Genomic DNA, 17,394 nt, shown 5'->3' on the forward strand with positions numbered 1-17,394 from the left:
AGGGATAATTAGTAGAACATAAAGAGATATTACATAATACGTGTAAGGGCCTAACACACACTAACACACACACACACACACACACACACACGCACGCACGCACATGTACATTACAGTCACGTGTCGAGGACAATGTTTTTCTCGTAGGCAGAAATACGTACATAAGTAGTGAGGAACTCGGATAGATTTCCTGGTTGATTCGTACTCCGTCTTTCTGTGTTGTCTTTTTTTTCGATAAGTTTTTGTTCTCCCTCTCTGCTTGGGCTCTTGCTACAGCCCTCGGCGCTGTCCTAGAGACAGGTAGCGCTGAAATTGGTCTCTCTGGGCGGTAAAGAGGTAACAGCTGGGGACAGGAGTTGGTCGGGTAGGTCGGGCGCGATTCATTCATGCCAGGAAGGTGGCAGGCTGGCTGCGTCAGAGCCGGCGGGCGACGTCACGCGCGGCGACGGCTGTTGCGGCTGGTGTGGCTGGCAGCGTGGTGGGAGTGCCGCGGCGGTGCCGGTGCCCTCGGCCGCTGGCTGGCAGTCAGCAGTCTGCAGATGGCGCGCGCCGGCAGCCCGTGGCAGCGCGACGCACAGCTGTGGAGGAGCGCCCCGGCCGCCGGCATGTCGCCGCTGCTCCGCGCCCTGGCCGCCACCGCCGCCTTCGCAGCACTCGCAGCCCAGCTGGCCGGTAAGTCCTCTGCTGCGGCACAAGGCCTTCGGCCACTGGGGCGCTAACAACCGGGTGGTAATTGTCCGAGGCGCGGGAGAGCCGGAGGCGGCCGGGGAGAAACAAACAGTGGGCAGTAGACACTGGCGTGTGACTCCATCTCCCATTAGGAGCATATGGCGCTCGAAGAATGAAAATAAAACTTATTCATTATTATTTTGAGCTTTTCCTCATTACAGAGGTTTATCACCAACATAATAATTTAATTGGAAATTACAATACAAACAGTAAACGTTCTTAAACTATATTTTCAAAATATTCCTCCAGGTGTTTCGATCTTGCGTGTCCTCTTCCTCTGCGCCCATTCTCCTCATTGTGTGCTGTACATTTTGGAGCCAGGTGGTCATAGGTCGTCCTCTTCTTTTTCTCCCCTCCAGTTCCCACTCCAGTATCAATTTCGGTATTCTGGTTTTCTCCATTCGTCGTACATGCCCGTACCACTGTAATTTCTTCCTATCCATTGCGTCATATATATTTTTTCTTTTATTTTCATTCTCCTTATTATTTCGGTGTTCCTTATCTTTTCTTTCCTGGAGATTCTTGCTGATTTTATCCAGAAGTCAATCTCTAGAGCTTGTAATTTTTTAATGTGCTTCATGTTAATTGTCCAGGTCTCCGTTCCATACAGAACCACACACTCTTTGTATGCTACTGCTAGTTGATTGCACATATAGTTAGCATCCTCCCCATCTTGTGCTACGACTACTTGATCATCAGCAAACAATAAATGATGTAGGTAAACTCCATCTCTTATTTCTAATACCATGCTATTATATTTACGAGACCATGTTCTAAGGCTAATATCTATATAGATTTTAAATAATGATGGTGACATGGGACAGCCCTGTAAAAGGCCTTTGCTTGTTCTAAATTTCTGTGAAAGTTTATTACCAACTTTCACTTGGCAAATGTTATCTGTATAGATCTGTTGTATTATTTTAATCAAGGAAGGGTTTATGTTTGCCATACGTAGTGTTCCCCAAAGTAATTTTCTTGGAACAGTATCATACGCTTTTTCTAGATCTATGAAAATTAATCCTATATTTTTCGATTTTTCCCTATGTTTCTCCAAAATCTGTCGTAATGTGAAAATATGGTCTACACATGATCTCCCAGCCGTGAATCCACATTGTTCTTCTTGGGTTCTAAAATTATTTTCCAGTTTGTTTTTAATTACTTTCGCAAAAACTCTCATTAATGTGTTTGTAACACAAATTCCTCGATAGTTTGAACAAATTTTGCGATCCCCTTTCTTAAATGTTGTATTAATGTAACTTAGCTTCATCTCATCTCACTGAAAATAAAACTGAAGATCATTTAAAGGAGTAGACTAGGGTGACTCTCGTTTTTGGAACCAATATTCTTATATTCTTGTTCTCTTTTTTTTTAACAGAATAACAAAGAAATTACAAATTTGGCTTCAGACCTTCATTGTACACCCTTAACATAATATTCTGTATTTTTTAAGTAAAAAAACTTGCACCCAGAAGGCACTGCACAACATCAACGATAGCCCTTCGTGGGAGCTCTGGACGCCATAGTTTTCAAACTAGTATAACATTACTAATACTGCCTTGAAACTGATGACGTTGTTTAAGGTATAGGGATAGCCAGAAACTAACAAGATATGCAAACCTCTTGTCCATACAAGCGTTTTATGTAATTCTGCAGGCTTTCGTGGCCGTTGTCACTGTAGTTAAAATCTGCTGGGTTATTAGGCCACGTCATATTTCAACTAAAATTATCGACGTTTCGACCACTCTGCTGGGATCTTCCTCAGGATCTTCTGGTTTTCACTACTGCCAGAACACTCTAGCAGTAGCGGATACCAGAAGATCCTGAAGAAGATCCCAGCAGAGGGGTCGAAACGTCGATCATTTTAGTAGAAATATGACACGGCCTAATAACCCAGAAGATTTTAACTACAACATATAGAAATACCATATCAACATTTTTTTCCTAACGACATCGATATTTTTCGCCAGTATCTACGTTATCGATTTTACGATTAATCGCCATTAAACACTGATTATCAAAAGCAATATTTTTATTGCCTGTCTTTGCTTAACTTACAGGCACTCTAGTTCTCATCGGGGGACTTCTTGCCCATTCCAGCTACTACCAATCATTGCAGTCCAATTGTAAATGTCTTACAACGGGCTTAATTTAATTTCACATTCAGTACCACAAAAGAGCTCCAGATTAGAACATGATCGTATTTATACTGCATATTCATAGAAGTTTCTTACTTCCGTGCATCATTACAGCCACTGCAAGTGATAGGTACGAGGAGCAAAACGAACATGTTCGGTCACAGTGCTGTGTGAGAATAGTGGAAATCGCCACTCCCTGCTCCCAACTTTAATGCAGAATGTGCGCTCGCCTTATCCTCTGAGTGCTTGGAACAAGAAAATATAGATCACTGTAAAAGTAACGTGGACTCGGCATAAAAATCACACTGCTGTTTCATGGAAAATTAGATGCTGTTGTCTGAAATGTTCATGATAAGTACAATATTTCACGCACAGGAAACGTATCAGAAATATTTCACTCCGTAGATTTCTCTCGTGTAGGTATGAACAAATAATTTCTAAAAAAAAATCATATTTTTATCCTGATAACGCCTATATCTCCTATAAATATCGATATAATAGGCATCGAAATTTTTAAAAATTAGCTCGCACTTAGGGATATGTAGAAAATGGTTTTTAACAAAATTGCTGCACTCTGATACAAAAGTCAATTTTTTCTACAAAAAATCGTTGTGAAAACATGCACCAAAAATCGAATTTAAAATAAATCGCAAAAATCGTACGTACTACAATAGAAAAAACGCCGACTCACACGTTTCCGAAAGTTACAATGCATTTGCAAGTACACTCCTGGAAATGGAAAAAAGAACACATTGACACCGGTGTGTCAGACCCACCATACTTGCTCCGGACACTGCGAGAGGGCTGTACAAGCAATGATCACACGCACGGCACAGCGGACACACCAGGAACCGCGGTGTTGGCCGTCGAATGGCGCTAGCTGCGCAGCATTTGTGCACCGCCGCCGTCAGTGTCAGCCAGTTTGCCGTGGCATACGGAGCTCCATCGCAGTCTTTAACACTGGTAGCATGCCGCGACAGCGTGGACGTGAACCGTATGTGCAGTTGACGGACTTTGAGCGAGGGCGTATAGTGGGCATGCGGGAGGCCGGGTGGACGTACCGCCGAATTGCTCAACACGTGGGGCGTGAGGTCTCCACAGTACATCGATGTTGTCGCCAGTGGTCGGCGGAAGGTGCACGTGCCCGTCGACCTGGGACCGGACCGCAGCGACGCACGGATGCACGCCAAGACCGTAGGATCCTACGCAGTGCCGTAGGGGACCGCACCGCCACTTCCCAGCAAATTAGGGACACTGTTGCTCCTGGGGTATCGGCGAGGACCATTCGCAACCGTCTCCATGAAGCTGGGCTACGGTCCAGCACACCGTTAGGCCGTCTTCCGCTCACGCCCCAACATCGTGCAGCCCGCCTCCAGTGGTGTCGCGACAGGCGTGAATGGAGGGACGAATGGAGACGTGTCGTCTTCAGCGATGAGAGTCGCTTCTGCCTTGGTGCCAATGATGGTCGTATGCGTGTTTGGCGCCGTGCAGGTGAGCGCCACAATCAGGACTGCATACGACCGAGGCACACAGGGCCAACACCCGGCATCAAGGTGTGGGGAGCGATCTCCTACACTGGCCGTACACCACTGGTGATCGTCGAGGGGACACTGAATAGTGCACGGTACATCCAAACCGTCATCGAACCCATCGTTCTACCATTCCTAGACCGGCAAGGGAACTTGCTGTTCCAACAGGACAATGCACGTCCGCATGTATCCCGTGCCACCCAACGTGCTCTAGAAGGTGTAAGTCAACTACCCTGGCCAGCAAGATCTCCGGATCTGTCCCCCATTGAGCATGTTTGGGACTGGATGAAGCGTCGTCTCACGCGGTCTGCACGTCCAGCACGAACGCTGGTCCAACTGAGGCGCCAGGTGGAAATGGCATGGCATGCCGTTCCACAGGACTACATCCAGCATCTCTACGATCGTCTCCATGGGAGAATAGCAGCCTGCATTGCTGCGAAAGGCGGATATACACTGTACTAGTGCCGACATTGTGCATGCTCTGTTGCCTGTGTCTATGTGCCTGTGGTTCTGTCAGTGTGATCATGTGATGTATCTGACCCCAGGAATGTGTGAATAAAGTTTCCCCTTCCTGGGACAATGAATTCACGGTGTTCTTATTTCAATTTCCAGGAGTGTATATTTCTTGAGTTATAGCTCCCGCCAACTTAAAAAATGTTTTGAAAAAAAAAAAGCGATGGAGCTTGTGTTTTTTAATAGTGAAACTGCGCAAGACTTATTGTTAAATCGGCACCAACAATTGGCCTTTTTTCGCTGATATCGAAACATTCTCATTTTGACGAAATTATATCGATTAGCTCGCTTTCTCTTACCAATCGAAGCGTTTTTTGCAGACTGGGATTGCTTTTCGAACCTTTTCTATCCGTGTAAATACGTTTGTTCGTCTCTTTCGAGCGCTCACGTTTTGCTTCGTATTAAAAAGAAGCGAAGTGACATGTCAAGCACGTGCTTGCAGATTGTTTACCATAAACAAATCTTGTTACCAAGAGAAATCTCGTTGACGATAGTATTTTACTTGATGATAATGCCCTCTGTGAAGCTGGCCGAAACAAACAGGACCCTTATTCCATCGGGAACTATTAAAGTGTTACATTGGTTGCATTCGAGCGCTCGGATGCGCCAGACTTCATGAAATGTGGTTTTAACATACTGAAACATTTATGGCACACTGTGTTTGAATGAATCTTAGAAAGAGACTCTCTGAGGAAAACTTTAAGGCAATAAAAATTAGGCTAAAATAATTACATCCTATCTACCGCCTAAATTGCTGTGCGAGACCATTTCAGCCTTTCTATCAGTTTATCATACGACTGCGTTCTGACGGTTCCGCTAGCGATGGAAGGATTAGACCGTAATAAACAGGAAACTAGTCCCTTTTTTCAAAGCAACCGTCCCTGGAAGGGGCTGATACGAAAATTAGGGATAACCTGCGTACAAGGGGAAATTACGGATTATTCTGACTTCTTCAATTTGTTTCGTAGTTATACCATTCAAGGTCAGTGCCTAGCATCAACATCTTTAAAGAGCAGAAAATTAGTGTTTAACGTCCCGTCGATAGTCAACGTCCTTCCATGAACGCTTAACAATATCGACCTGGAAGACATCTGGGAGCTGTTAAGTACAAAAACATTTTGAAACTTCTCTAAGAATCGTCGTAGCATAATTACTAGCGTCGCCAGAAAATTTTAGTTGACCAAACATTTCTTCATAAATTCTGTATCTCTGTAATGTGAATAAACAGAAGGACGTCTTGATAATGACTACGTCTTGCCTCAAAATTTGTACAAAAGTACACCACATCGTACTATTATATTTCAGCACAATAAAACACGTTTCTTAGTAAGCTTGCTTGCTTAGTGTTACCAACTTGCAATTATGATACTGCTGGTTCGATTCCCGCAAGAAGAAATTAATTCTTTGCTTTTATTTGTATCCTGTATTTCTTATCAAAGTGAAATTTTAATTAAAAATACTAAACTATAATTTTAATGACAATAACAATTTATTCTTAATTACCAATCATACGAAAATGTGGGTATGCATAAAAGTTTAAATTTACGATAAAAATGCTGAATGTGTTGTTGTTAAACAGAAGAAATTATGTATACAATGAAACCATGTTTAATATTGTTTTTATATTTATTCGCAAACCCTAGCAATAACAAAGCATTTCATTCTCTATTTGACGTTTCGCACCTTTGCACCAAATTTTAATTTATTGAGCATACTCGTATTTTCATGGGATTAGTAATGAAATTAAGTATGTATTTGCCATTGAATTTAATTTCAGTTTGATAATGAACGTAGATTACAAACGCAGGTGAAACAGAAGGCTGCATCTACCGAGAACTGAACCAGTGACCTCGGGATTTCGTGAACTGACACAATGTACGCAGATATAGAAGACTGCTTAAAGCTTAGCTTTTTTTGAAGTCTTAACAGCGTTCGCAGAGCTTCAAAGTCGGTTCTTCTTTGCGCTTTTGAGAAGTGCTTCGGAACATTGACGTCTGGATACTGAACATTTGCTGCTGTAAGTAGGAAGGAAGACAAAGAGGTTAGAGAAATACACGAGGTCCTTTTGCTAAACAAAGATGAAAATGACAGCCCCGCTTCTGCAACTCTTGTTTATTAGGAACTGCACCATCTTTAGAAGGGCTGAACTGAAGCCGTCTTTCTTGAGTCTTGAAGGGAAAATACACGAGTAACAAGTCGAAAGTCAACTATCAGGATCCTGGAAAACACAAGCTTTTCTTGACTGGAAGTCTTTGAAGTCCTGTTCATCCGCCTTCCTTTGTATGCATTTCCTCCTTTCCTTTGCATCGTGCAAGTGTTTTATCAGATGTGTTTAACGTATACGACTGTCATAATTGTGCCGTGCTATGTAATGTTTCTGTTGACGATTAAGGCGGAGAAAAAGAAAAAGGGAGATCAGAGTTTAACGTCCCGTCGAAAGCGAGGCATTTAAAGACAGAGTAAAAGCTCGGATTATAAAAGGACGGGGAAGAAAATCGGTCGTGTACTTTTCAAAGGAACCGACCCGTCATTTGCCTGGAACGTTTTAGGAAAATAACGAAAAACCTAAACCAAGGTGGCCGGCGCTGACTTGAACAGTATGAAGAACGAATGGAGTGTAAACATTTACCGACGTGCAAGCCACACCTGGTGACCTCGACGTCTTACTTCTAACAGTGAAAGGAGACCCCAGAGTTCGAACCGAGTTCTTCGGGGTGAGCTCACCGCACTAGCGTGTGTACTTGACAGGGAAATCTGTAAGAGGGCAAGTAAATACACAGTATACTTAAATGGCTGAATTGATAATCGATGTCCCGCAAAGACTAGAGAGCAATGTTTGAAATAAGTGCAACTATTAGATTTAGGCAGTCCGTGACTTCTCTGAATAGTTTCAGCCCTGTGCCGGGATGATTTTGTGAACATACTTGTGTTGTTTCCTCCTCAATGTTTGCCCAATCCGTCAGGTTTTCTTTCTGTAAAGATCTCGTCATCAGTGAAACGTTAAATGCTAAGTTTTCTTTTGTTTTTCTTTTGCAGGCTGAGAGTGAACCTCAGTTACCGCTTATTGCGAAAGAGGTGATACATAAATGACTAAATTTTGGTATAATCCAATCCATATCTTAGAATCGATGCGTGTCGCTCTTACGTTAAAGCCGGCCGCGGTGATCTCGCGGTTCTAGGCGCACAGTCCGGAACCGTGCGACTGCTACGGTCGCAGGTTCGAATCCTGCCTCGGGCATGGATACGTGTGATGTCCTTAGGTTAGTTAGGTTTAAGTAGTTCTAAGTTCTAGGGGACTGATAACCACAGCAGTTTAGTCCCATAGTGCTCAGAGCCATTTGAACCATTTTTTTCTTACGTTAAACCGTAAACCCAAACGAAGCAAATAAGTACAGTTAAACATGAGTAATCAGCCTTATCCTAAATATTGAGTGGAGCGTACATACACAGGAATTGTTTAAAAATTGAGAGTAAGTCGGAAATCGAAGCGTCCGGGACGAATCCTTACTCTGTATCCAACTTTCCACACACACTTCGTTTTCCTTTCAGCGAACATACGTGGCAAACTAAACATCTCGTTTCGAGCCTGGACACAAAGGGGGAATGTTTGTGTTTCGCTATACCAGTTAGCCATGTAGAACTCAGTGGCCAAAGTAACGCCTTAGTCCAATGTAATGTACTTATCACCATTACCAGAATACAAATGTCAGCTTCTACATAACTTCAAGGTTGACTATTTCTACCTGCGAAACCACAAACTACTATACGGTGACAATATCACTCTGAATCTATCCAACAGTCTTCAGTGCAGACAACTTGTTTGTGAGGCAATGTCGTTCAAAGTCGGGAGACCCTTACACTAAGGCATATCACAGCTCATGTTGATAACCGATTGTCATTTTTTTTTCTCGTGTATCAGGGCGGACAACAGTGTGTGTGTGTGTGTGTGTGTGTGTGTGTGTGTGTGTGTACATGTGAGCACTGCATATGTTGTACTGCGATTTTGTAGCTGTAGATGAATATCAGAGAAAAATAGAAAACTGAACGACAGGTGATGCCGGCGCTCAGCTTGTTTCAGTTCGAAAAAATCAACCAGTTGGTAAGCTGTGTTTACACATCTCCCGAAGAAATCATCGCCAGTGTTTACAGTCGTCACCTTAGGACGCACCGCGAGCGAACACAGTTGACTAAATAAGTCGGTATACAATACAGCTTTTAAAGAACTACGTCTCCAATGCTGTTGCAAAATACGGATTGCGAATGCTGTCTGCAGTGCCGAAGCGTAACTCCCCCGACTTCTCAAACAAGAGCGACCCAACTTTATCGCCGTAACTCAAGCTGATGAAGGAAGATACAGCGGGCAAACAGCTCGTTGACACTGGTTTTGAAATGTACTGCATGACACAGAGAAGTTCAGCGCAAACAGCCGGTACACTTTGCAGTCTTCAGGACACGATTAGAACTGTGACAGTTCGCTAATCCCATAGCAAATAAGAAGATTCACCGTGAAACACATTCTCGAGTTCGACGAAGTAAGTGTCTACTTAAGTTTCTATAGTAGGTATCTTTCCGCTATTGATGAACACATCTGTTTCCTGTAACTTTCTTTAGTAACTAAGTGGAACTGATACACTACAGAGTTCATATGCACGCGAAGAGGAGATCAAATACCTTAGAAAAATTATACATCATTTACAAGAAATAGCGAAGAATCAGTCGTAATTGCAGATGAGTGTTTCGGAAGATGTGCCGACTGGAGACAAATTTGTATACGAATGCATAGTGTAATGTGGATTTTAAACCATTGGACGCGGCTGGAACCCCAAGAAAATTTTATGAGGAGAAATTTGTGGTTAAATCGTGTCTTTCGTCATAGCCACCACAAAATGGATTAATATTAACCTGGTGTGATGTTCAGAATTTCGTCAGAAGGACTGAATGTTAGTCGTTTGGTAGTTGTATGTTATTTTGGGGAGACGATGTGAGGATTTATTGCTGTAAGTCATAAGACTAGGGTAGTATTCTGTGGATTACTGAATTAAACGAGCAGACAATGACAGAAGTTGTAGAACATTTAGTACGCAAAAACAGTTACAAACAGTCGGGGTAAAGAAATTTACCACACTTTCTTTCATTAACTGGAGAATGTTTTGATTGGGCATTTGATTACCTGATTATTCTTATCGTTCTTGGAGAGCGATTAGAGCAAATTCGTGCGGAAGGGGATTTGGACTAGTAGCAAGACTGTGGTAAATTGAAGTCGGTAACATTTTACTGAAATGTACTATACTTTCCAATAGACTGAATAAAAGCTTTAATTATGCTTTCGTTATGGCAATACTGAACCTTTGATGTACTTACTGCTAGTCTAGGTATAACCTTCTTACTATGGCAACATGACTGTTGCAACACACTTCAGCAGTGTTCGTTACAGTGACTCTCTCGTGTATAGTGTCTATTGACACCAGTTTACGAAAAAGTCCCGAGTCGCAGACTTCTCATTCTAGTGGATGCCATCAAAACTATCTTCCACTTAGTACTACGTCATGTAGACATGACTCAGCCTATACGGGACAAATTTTATGTGGTATGAGTATTCGCTTCATCTCCATTACGATGTGTGGAGTCTCCTTTCTTAATTAGTGCGTAAACGTGATTCGAACTAAAACGTTTTGGTTACGAAGCAAGTCTGACGCAAACTCTAACTGGAAAAGAAGTTTGAACGAGTAAATAGAAATGCCATAAATTATCATCACGTATCCGCACTTCAAAAGTATTTTCATGAGCAGTTCAACGATATAATTGGAATTTTCTTTTCTTATTAAGAAGCATCTTTTTTCAACAAAGCAGTGCCGTTATTACAGTTAAAATTCTCACCTTTAGAAACATTGTAAATCGAAAATATCAAAATTTCCACATCAGGCTTTCGTACTAGCTGTCCCACACAGTGGCATAATATATATCTTATTTTTCTATCAGCGAATACTACATAGTGAATCCAGACATTTCAGAGTTTACGGAAATATTTTCGCTAGCACAGGCACTGACGATTTTAACGGCCCATCCTGGCTCGTAAACAAGTGTCCAGAAGCGTAGTCACATTTCGTTGCGTTTTATTTAACGTGTTTTTTATCGGGCTTGACACACACAGTAAAGTGAACGAAGTCATCGGTTACCTCCTAATATCGTTTCGGACCTCTTCTGGCTGGCATAAAGCAATAACTCGACATGGCATGGACTCAACAAATCGTTGGAAGTCCCCTGCAGAAATATTGAGCCGTAACTGCGGAATTATTGTCGGTGCAGCATTTTGTGCACGAGTGACCTCCGGATTATGTCCCATAAATGTTTGACGGGATTTAAGTCGGGCGATCTGGATGACTACGCCATCTGCATGGCCACATCATTCACTCGAATTGCCCAGAATGTTCTTCAAACCGGCGACATGGCGCCTTGTTGACAGCTTAGGTCCGTGGCTTCGTGGGGTCTGTGCCAAAGTCGAATCATATCATCAGCTCTTACCAACTGAAATAGGGACTCGTCTGAACACGCCGCGGTTCCCCTGTCGTCTAGGGTCCAGCCGATATGGTCACGAGCTCAGGAGATGCGCTACAGGCGATAAGTGCTGTTAGCAAAGGCACTCGCGTCGGTTGTCTGCTACCACAGCCCATTAACGCCAAGTTTCGCCGCACAGTCGTGACGGATACGTTAGTCGTGCGGGCCACATTGATTTCTGCGGTTATTTCACGCAGTGTTGGTTGTCTGTTAGTACTGACAACTCTACGCGAACGCTGCTGCTGTCAGTCGTTAAGTGAAGGCTGTCGGCCACTGCATTGTCCATACTGAGAGATACTGCCTAAAATTTGGTATTTTCGACACACTCCTGACTGTGGATCTCGGATACTGAATCCCCTTACGATTCCCGAAATGGAATGTCCCATGCATCTGGCTACAACTAACGTTCTGCGTTTAGAGTCTGTCGATTCCCATAGTGCGGCCATAATCACGTCGGAAACCTTTTCACATGAACCACCTGAGTAAAAAGGACAGCTCTGCCAACGCACTGCCCTTTTATACCTTGTGTACGCAATACTACGGCCATCTGTATACGTGCACATTGCCATCCCATGACAGAACACGTTTGGCGGACACAATGAAACTATAGCACAGTGAAGAATCGTTTCCCAGCTTTGCTTCTAGCCGTTAGGTAATTATGCTGAAGATGTATTCTCGTGCAATATTTTCCAGTGATTCCCCCAGAGCCGTTTTCATTGTGCTTGTCAGACACGGTGATGTATATTCCTGGTAACCTGGTGCATCGAAGAACAGCTCCGTCTGGTGCTAACACAAAGAGGCGCGTATTTTACAACGGGGCTGACGTTGCGTTGCACAATCGCATGTTGCGTTGTTACAACTTGCACGTGGCACACACTACTGTTGACGGACTCTGAGAACATTTATCGAAATGTCAGGGAAAAATGCGAGCTTCAGTAGCTAAGTATCCTATTAGTGCTTTATTTGCGTGTTTTGAGATTCTTGAATATACATCGTGCAGTAACATTAATGTGAACACGTTTCAAAAGCCTGAATAACCAGCATTTTCAGCTGGACTGGTGGGAGAAGTGCGAGAAGAGACCCAGTGAGATTGTGGAAGGTACTGACAGAGGTGTGGAACCATTCTGACTCCAGTACCGCTGCCAGCTGCGTTAGATTTCTCGGTTGAGGATCCACTGTGTTAACCGCCCGATCTAAGTTGTGCCAGAGATTCTCGATGGGATTTCAATCCGGAGAGTTCACTAGGCAGGGGAGTACGCTAAACTTATCCAGGTACTCTCCGAACCACGCACGTACATTGGGACCTGTATAACACGTTGCATTGTCCTGCTGGTAGATGCTATCGTGCTGAGGAAAACGAACTGCACGTGGGTGTGGTTCAAATGGTTCAAATGGCTCTGAGCACTATGGGACTCAACTGCAGTGGTCATAAGTCCCCTAGAACTTAGAACTACTTAAACCTAACTAACCTAAGGACATCACACACATCCATGCCCGAGGCAGGATTCGAACCGGCGACCGTAGCGGTCGTGCGGTTCCAGACTGTAGCGCCTTTAACCGCTCGGCCACTACGGCCGGCGCACGTGGGTGTGGACATGGTCCACAAGAATAGATGCATACTTATTGTGTTCATCCATTGTGCCTTCTAGAATTATGAGACCACTCAGGGAAGGTTACTAACACATTCCTGAGACCATAACACTGCCTTCTCCGGCCTGGACCCTTCCGACGACCATTGCAGGGTATTTGGTTTTTGTTCGATGGAGCATAAAACGAGGTTCATCTGTAAAGGCCACCTGTTCCTACACAGTGGACGTCCAGTTATGGTACTGGCGTGCAAATTCCAGCCTTATTCGCCAGTGAACAGCAGTCAGCGTGGATGCAAAAACAAGGTGCCTGCCGCGGAGCCCCCTAAATAGCAACGTTCGCTGAGCAGTCACTGAGTGGAGATCACTGGTAGTCCCTTGATTCATCTGGGCGGTCAGTCGCTCAACAGTTGCGCATCTATACGCCCGTACACATTTCCGTCGTTCATCTCTGTCATCTATGGCCCGTGGTGCACAACAGTTACCTCGGCGCAGGTTGTGGATAGCGCCATTTTGCCATTCACAATATATTTTAACCATGTGAATAGTTTACAAGCTTAGCCTTTACAGAATGCTTTCGTACGAAGCCTGAAAGCCAATTGTTATGCCCTTTTCCCCGCTATATAAGTCGTTACGTTTCTGTATTACGACAACGATTGCATTGTTGTCCGCGTCCCCGACGCGCTTTGCATACCCTCCACAACTAGTGCATCCAGCTGCCGTCTGAGTGTGGTTAAATCACGTGACGTCTAACGTAGGCGGTGGTCACATGAATGTGACTGAACGGTGTACTATGTCTATATTAAAAACAGAATGTACCATAATATGGAAAATTGACACAGGCGAGAGTACGCGATAGTAGAAATGAAAAGGTTCCAGTAAGCGTAGTTGAGCAGTCGAACAGTTTGCGAGATGACTGCGAGTGTGTGGTTACTGGCCTCCGATGACTTCAATATGATACAAGGGACAATCAAATGAAAACGAGACACTGGCATAAAAGTAAGTAAACTGAAACTTCCTGGCAGATTAAAACTGTGTGCCGGACCGAGACTCGAACTCGGGACCTTTGCCTTTCACGGGAAAGTGCTCCACTTGCCCGCGAAAGGGAAAGGTCCTGAGTTCGAGTCTCGGTCCAGCACACAGTTTTAATCTGTCAGGAAGTTTCTTATCAGCGCACACTCCGCTGCAGAGTGAAAATCTCATTCATTAAGTAAACTATTTATTATTTCAAAAGTAATCGTCATAACTGATAATACATCAGCGCCACTGTGAGACAAGACTGTCAGTGGCTCCATGGAAAAACGTTTGCGATTGCCTGCGGAAGCCTGATTTTACCTAGGCGTGCACCTCTTCGCCCGAAGCAAATCAACATCCACGAATGTGTTTTTTTCAGGGCTCCAAAAATACGGAAATCGCATGCGGAAAAATATCTGGAACGTATGGAGGATGTGTAAGGGTTCCCCAGCGAAACTTACGCAGCGTTGTCGAAACAGTTTTGAAAAGATGTGGACCTGCTCACGTCCTCCATCCGTACACTCCCGATTTCTCGCTGTGTGATGTCCATATTGTCGGGGGAGGGGGGTATGGGGACTTGACAGGGTGCGTTACTCGGAAGTTACACAACTGAATACTGAAAACATACATGAAACAACGACATTCTATACGACTTCCTACGTGAAAAATGGCTCTCCGTATGTCCTATTTATGCAAGTATAAATGCCTTTATCTTCTGTTATCTGCTTTTCCCAATAGCCTGTGAACATTTAGGAATTGTGGCAAAGACAGTGATTTACAATTACGTAGTGTCAGCAGAAATAAATCTCGGAGTAACTGCATCAGCGACAACTTACCTTCTTGCTGAAATTTTTACACGAAACAGAAAGTTCTACTAGGGAACGCATGTGCAACGTATCTCTGAATCAAGTGTAACACAAATGGAAGAACCACACCACCCCGTGAAGGTACATAAGAATTCTAAAAAGGATGCAAATACAGGTGACGGAAATTGGTGATTCCAGTAGATTACACACAGAACTTCACCGTAAAGAGTAGGAGTATCTGTGTTCCTTCCGACCAGTATTACAGAATCACGAAAGAGATAATGTTACATAGCTCCTGGAAACTTCGAAATGACTGGTAAAAGCTACTTGTAAGCACAGAGAAAAATTCAGATTGCCACGAGTTCTCAATCAATCGACGAATGTGAGAAAAAGATCTGATGTCCTGTATCGGAAGTCTGCACGCGAAAGGCAATGGAAACTGTACACCTTCACCTAACCTCATTATCAACACCGTTCGCTACCACATGAAATCTATTGCAATGCTTTCACCCTGTTGCGGTCGAGCAGTTATAGCTAAGTTCGCTGGCCGAGTGTATCTACATTCATAGTCGACAAATGTTTGCAAAACTGTTTGTCGCACCTTGCTGTTCCAGGCGACGAACGAGGAAGAGCTGTCTTTGTCGAACAAAAATGAATTCTGCCGCCTAGCGTTCTCATTCGCCAAAGCTGTTGAGAGCTGTTAGCCTGTGGTAAGACAAGCTCGCACTTACTCCTTTTGGCAAAGATATACCACTTTTTCAGCAAGATCCGACGCGTGACGGAAGATCTGTGATGAAACAAGTAACCTACGCCGAGCGTGGTGGAATTACGCGATGCATGAAGGACACTCGATCCAGAAAGGCAGCCTTTCGATATTCCAAGATAGCAGAGAACGGGTACATCAGAAAGCAAACCAGGCAATTCATCGCGCTAGCCAAAAATGCTCAAGTTAACACATACGGTGGGTGGGCATCTGAATGCGATTGAAATGAAGTCCCTGATGCGCCCTCCGTCGTCCCTCGAATTGTCTCAGAATGGTTTGAGAAACAGTCCAAGGATGCTGATTTTTACTGAGTGTCATAGTGCAGTAGTAAGTTACTGGACTCGTACTCCTTAAATCCCTTAAGGTTAATTCCGGCAGGATTTTTTTGAAACGGCATGGCCGAATTCCCTATCTATTCCGAGACCGTGCTGTCACGTCATTAACGGGACGTCGAAACGTAAACGTCTGGCTTTATCTTCTTCACTTTTAGTTTATATGACTTCCCAGATCATAAGACCTCAGTCCTGTTGGCTTAAGCTGCAACAAGAGGCCTGCGACCTTTATGTGAATAATACGTACATCTTTTTTCAACATCTTTTTTCATCGCTTTATTTTGCCCCTAATACAACAGTTGTTACGATGTTTATTTGTTTGGGTGTTTCGGGCGTAACCCATCATCAGAAGAACATATAAAAGGACTTAATACCTGGTATTTTGTCACATGAATACAAACTTAGCAGTGAATGTTAACGTTGTTAACGATTATGTTAATTTTAAATTTGTATTCATGTGACAAAATGCCGTATATTAAGTCTCTCTATATGATCTGACGATAGGCTGTACCCGAAACGCGTATACAAATAAACGTTTTCAGTAACAAATTAAGTGTTGCTATTAGTAATCAAATGAAGCGATGAAAATAAAAGTGTGCGTCTTATTCAGTCCTATGGAGCACATCGCAACGGGCCTGAGGCCTAATCCGTGAGTGGTGTTTAAGTTTGAGCACATCTGAAACGCCAGAGTCGTGTGCGCCCGGACGCATATCCACTCAGTCACCGTCAGTCGTACGCGGGCAAATATTTAACGGACGTGGATCAAGATGACCCCACAGCGCTTGTGGTGTTTCGTGGAGACCATATCACCATGTGTCAACACCACCAGAGTGAAAATAGGCGCTATGCTTTACTGCTTTAAGTCGTCAGTCTTTCGGCTGATACCATTCCGTCTTCCATCTTCACCTTTTTTTTGTTTTTTTGTTTTGGTTTTAGGGCGCAAAACTGCTATGGTCATTAGCGCCCAGTCTGCGACTTATGAAAAGGTAAAAAACGAAAATGGAAACCAGCAGCAATGGGAACAAACTCAAAAAATTCGAGAAACTAAAAGCAGAAGGAAAGCTTAAAAAACCACTACAGAAAGGGGTTGGTTGTCCCCAAAAAGAGCTTCAAACGACTAACGTCATCTCACTGGCACTAATAAACTCGAGAACGCGATCGGCTGAGCGCGTGTCATCTGCTAAACTGGACGATATTTCAGGCGACAGCTGTATACGCGCGCGTAACGGAGTAAAATAGGGGCACAAGTAAAAGGTGTCTGAACGTCCACAGCTGAGAGCAGTGGGGACAAAGTGGAGGAGGATCGCCGCTTAAAAGATGTCGATGGCTAAAAAGACAGTGCCCTATACGGAGTCTAGTTAAAATTACCTCCTTCCGACGATGCGTTAGGGAGGAAGAGGTCCAAGCACAGGGAAGAGCTTTCACGTCCCGC

General features: G+C 43.8%; 1 protein-coding gene across 1 annotated transcript in view; it reads left to right on the top strand.

Moving 5' to 3' along the window:
• Nucleotides 1-386: 386 nt before the first annotated feature.
• Nucleotides 387-17,394, top strand: part of LOC126252401 (phospholipase A1-like) — a 440,511-nt gene continuing 423,503 nt past the window's right edge. Inside the window, exon 1 of the mRNA XM_049953291.1 lies at nucleotides 387-672. Coding sequence (XP_049809248.1) covers nucleotides 387-672 — 286 coding nt within the window. The remainder of the gene's footprint in view (nucleotides 673-17,394) is intronic.

This window comes from Schistocerca nitens, chromosome 4 (assembly GCF_023898315.1).
Source record: "Schistocerca nitens isolate TAMUIC-IGC-003100 chromosome 4, iqSchNite1.1, whole genome shotgun sequence".
Classification (NCBI taxonomy): domain Eukaryota; kingdom Metazoa; phylum Arthropoda; class Insecta; order Orthoptera; family Acrididae; genus Schistocerca; species Schistocerca nitens.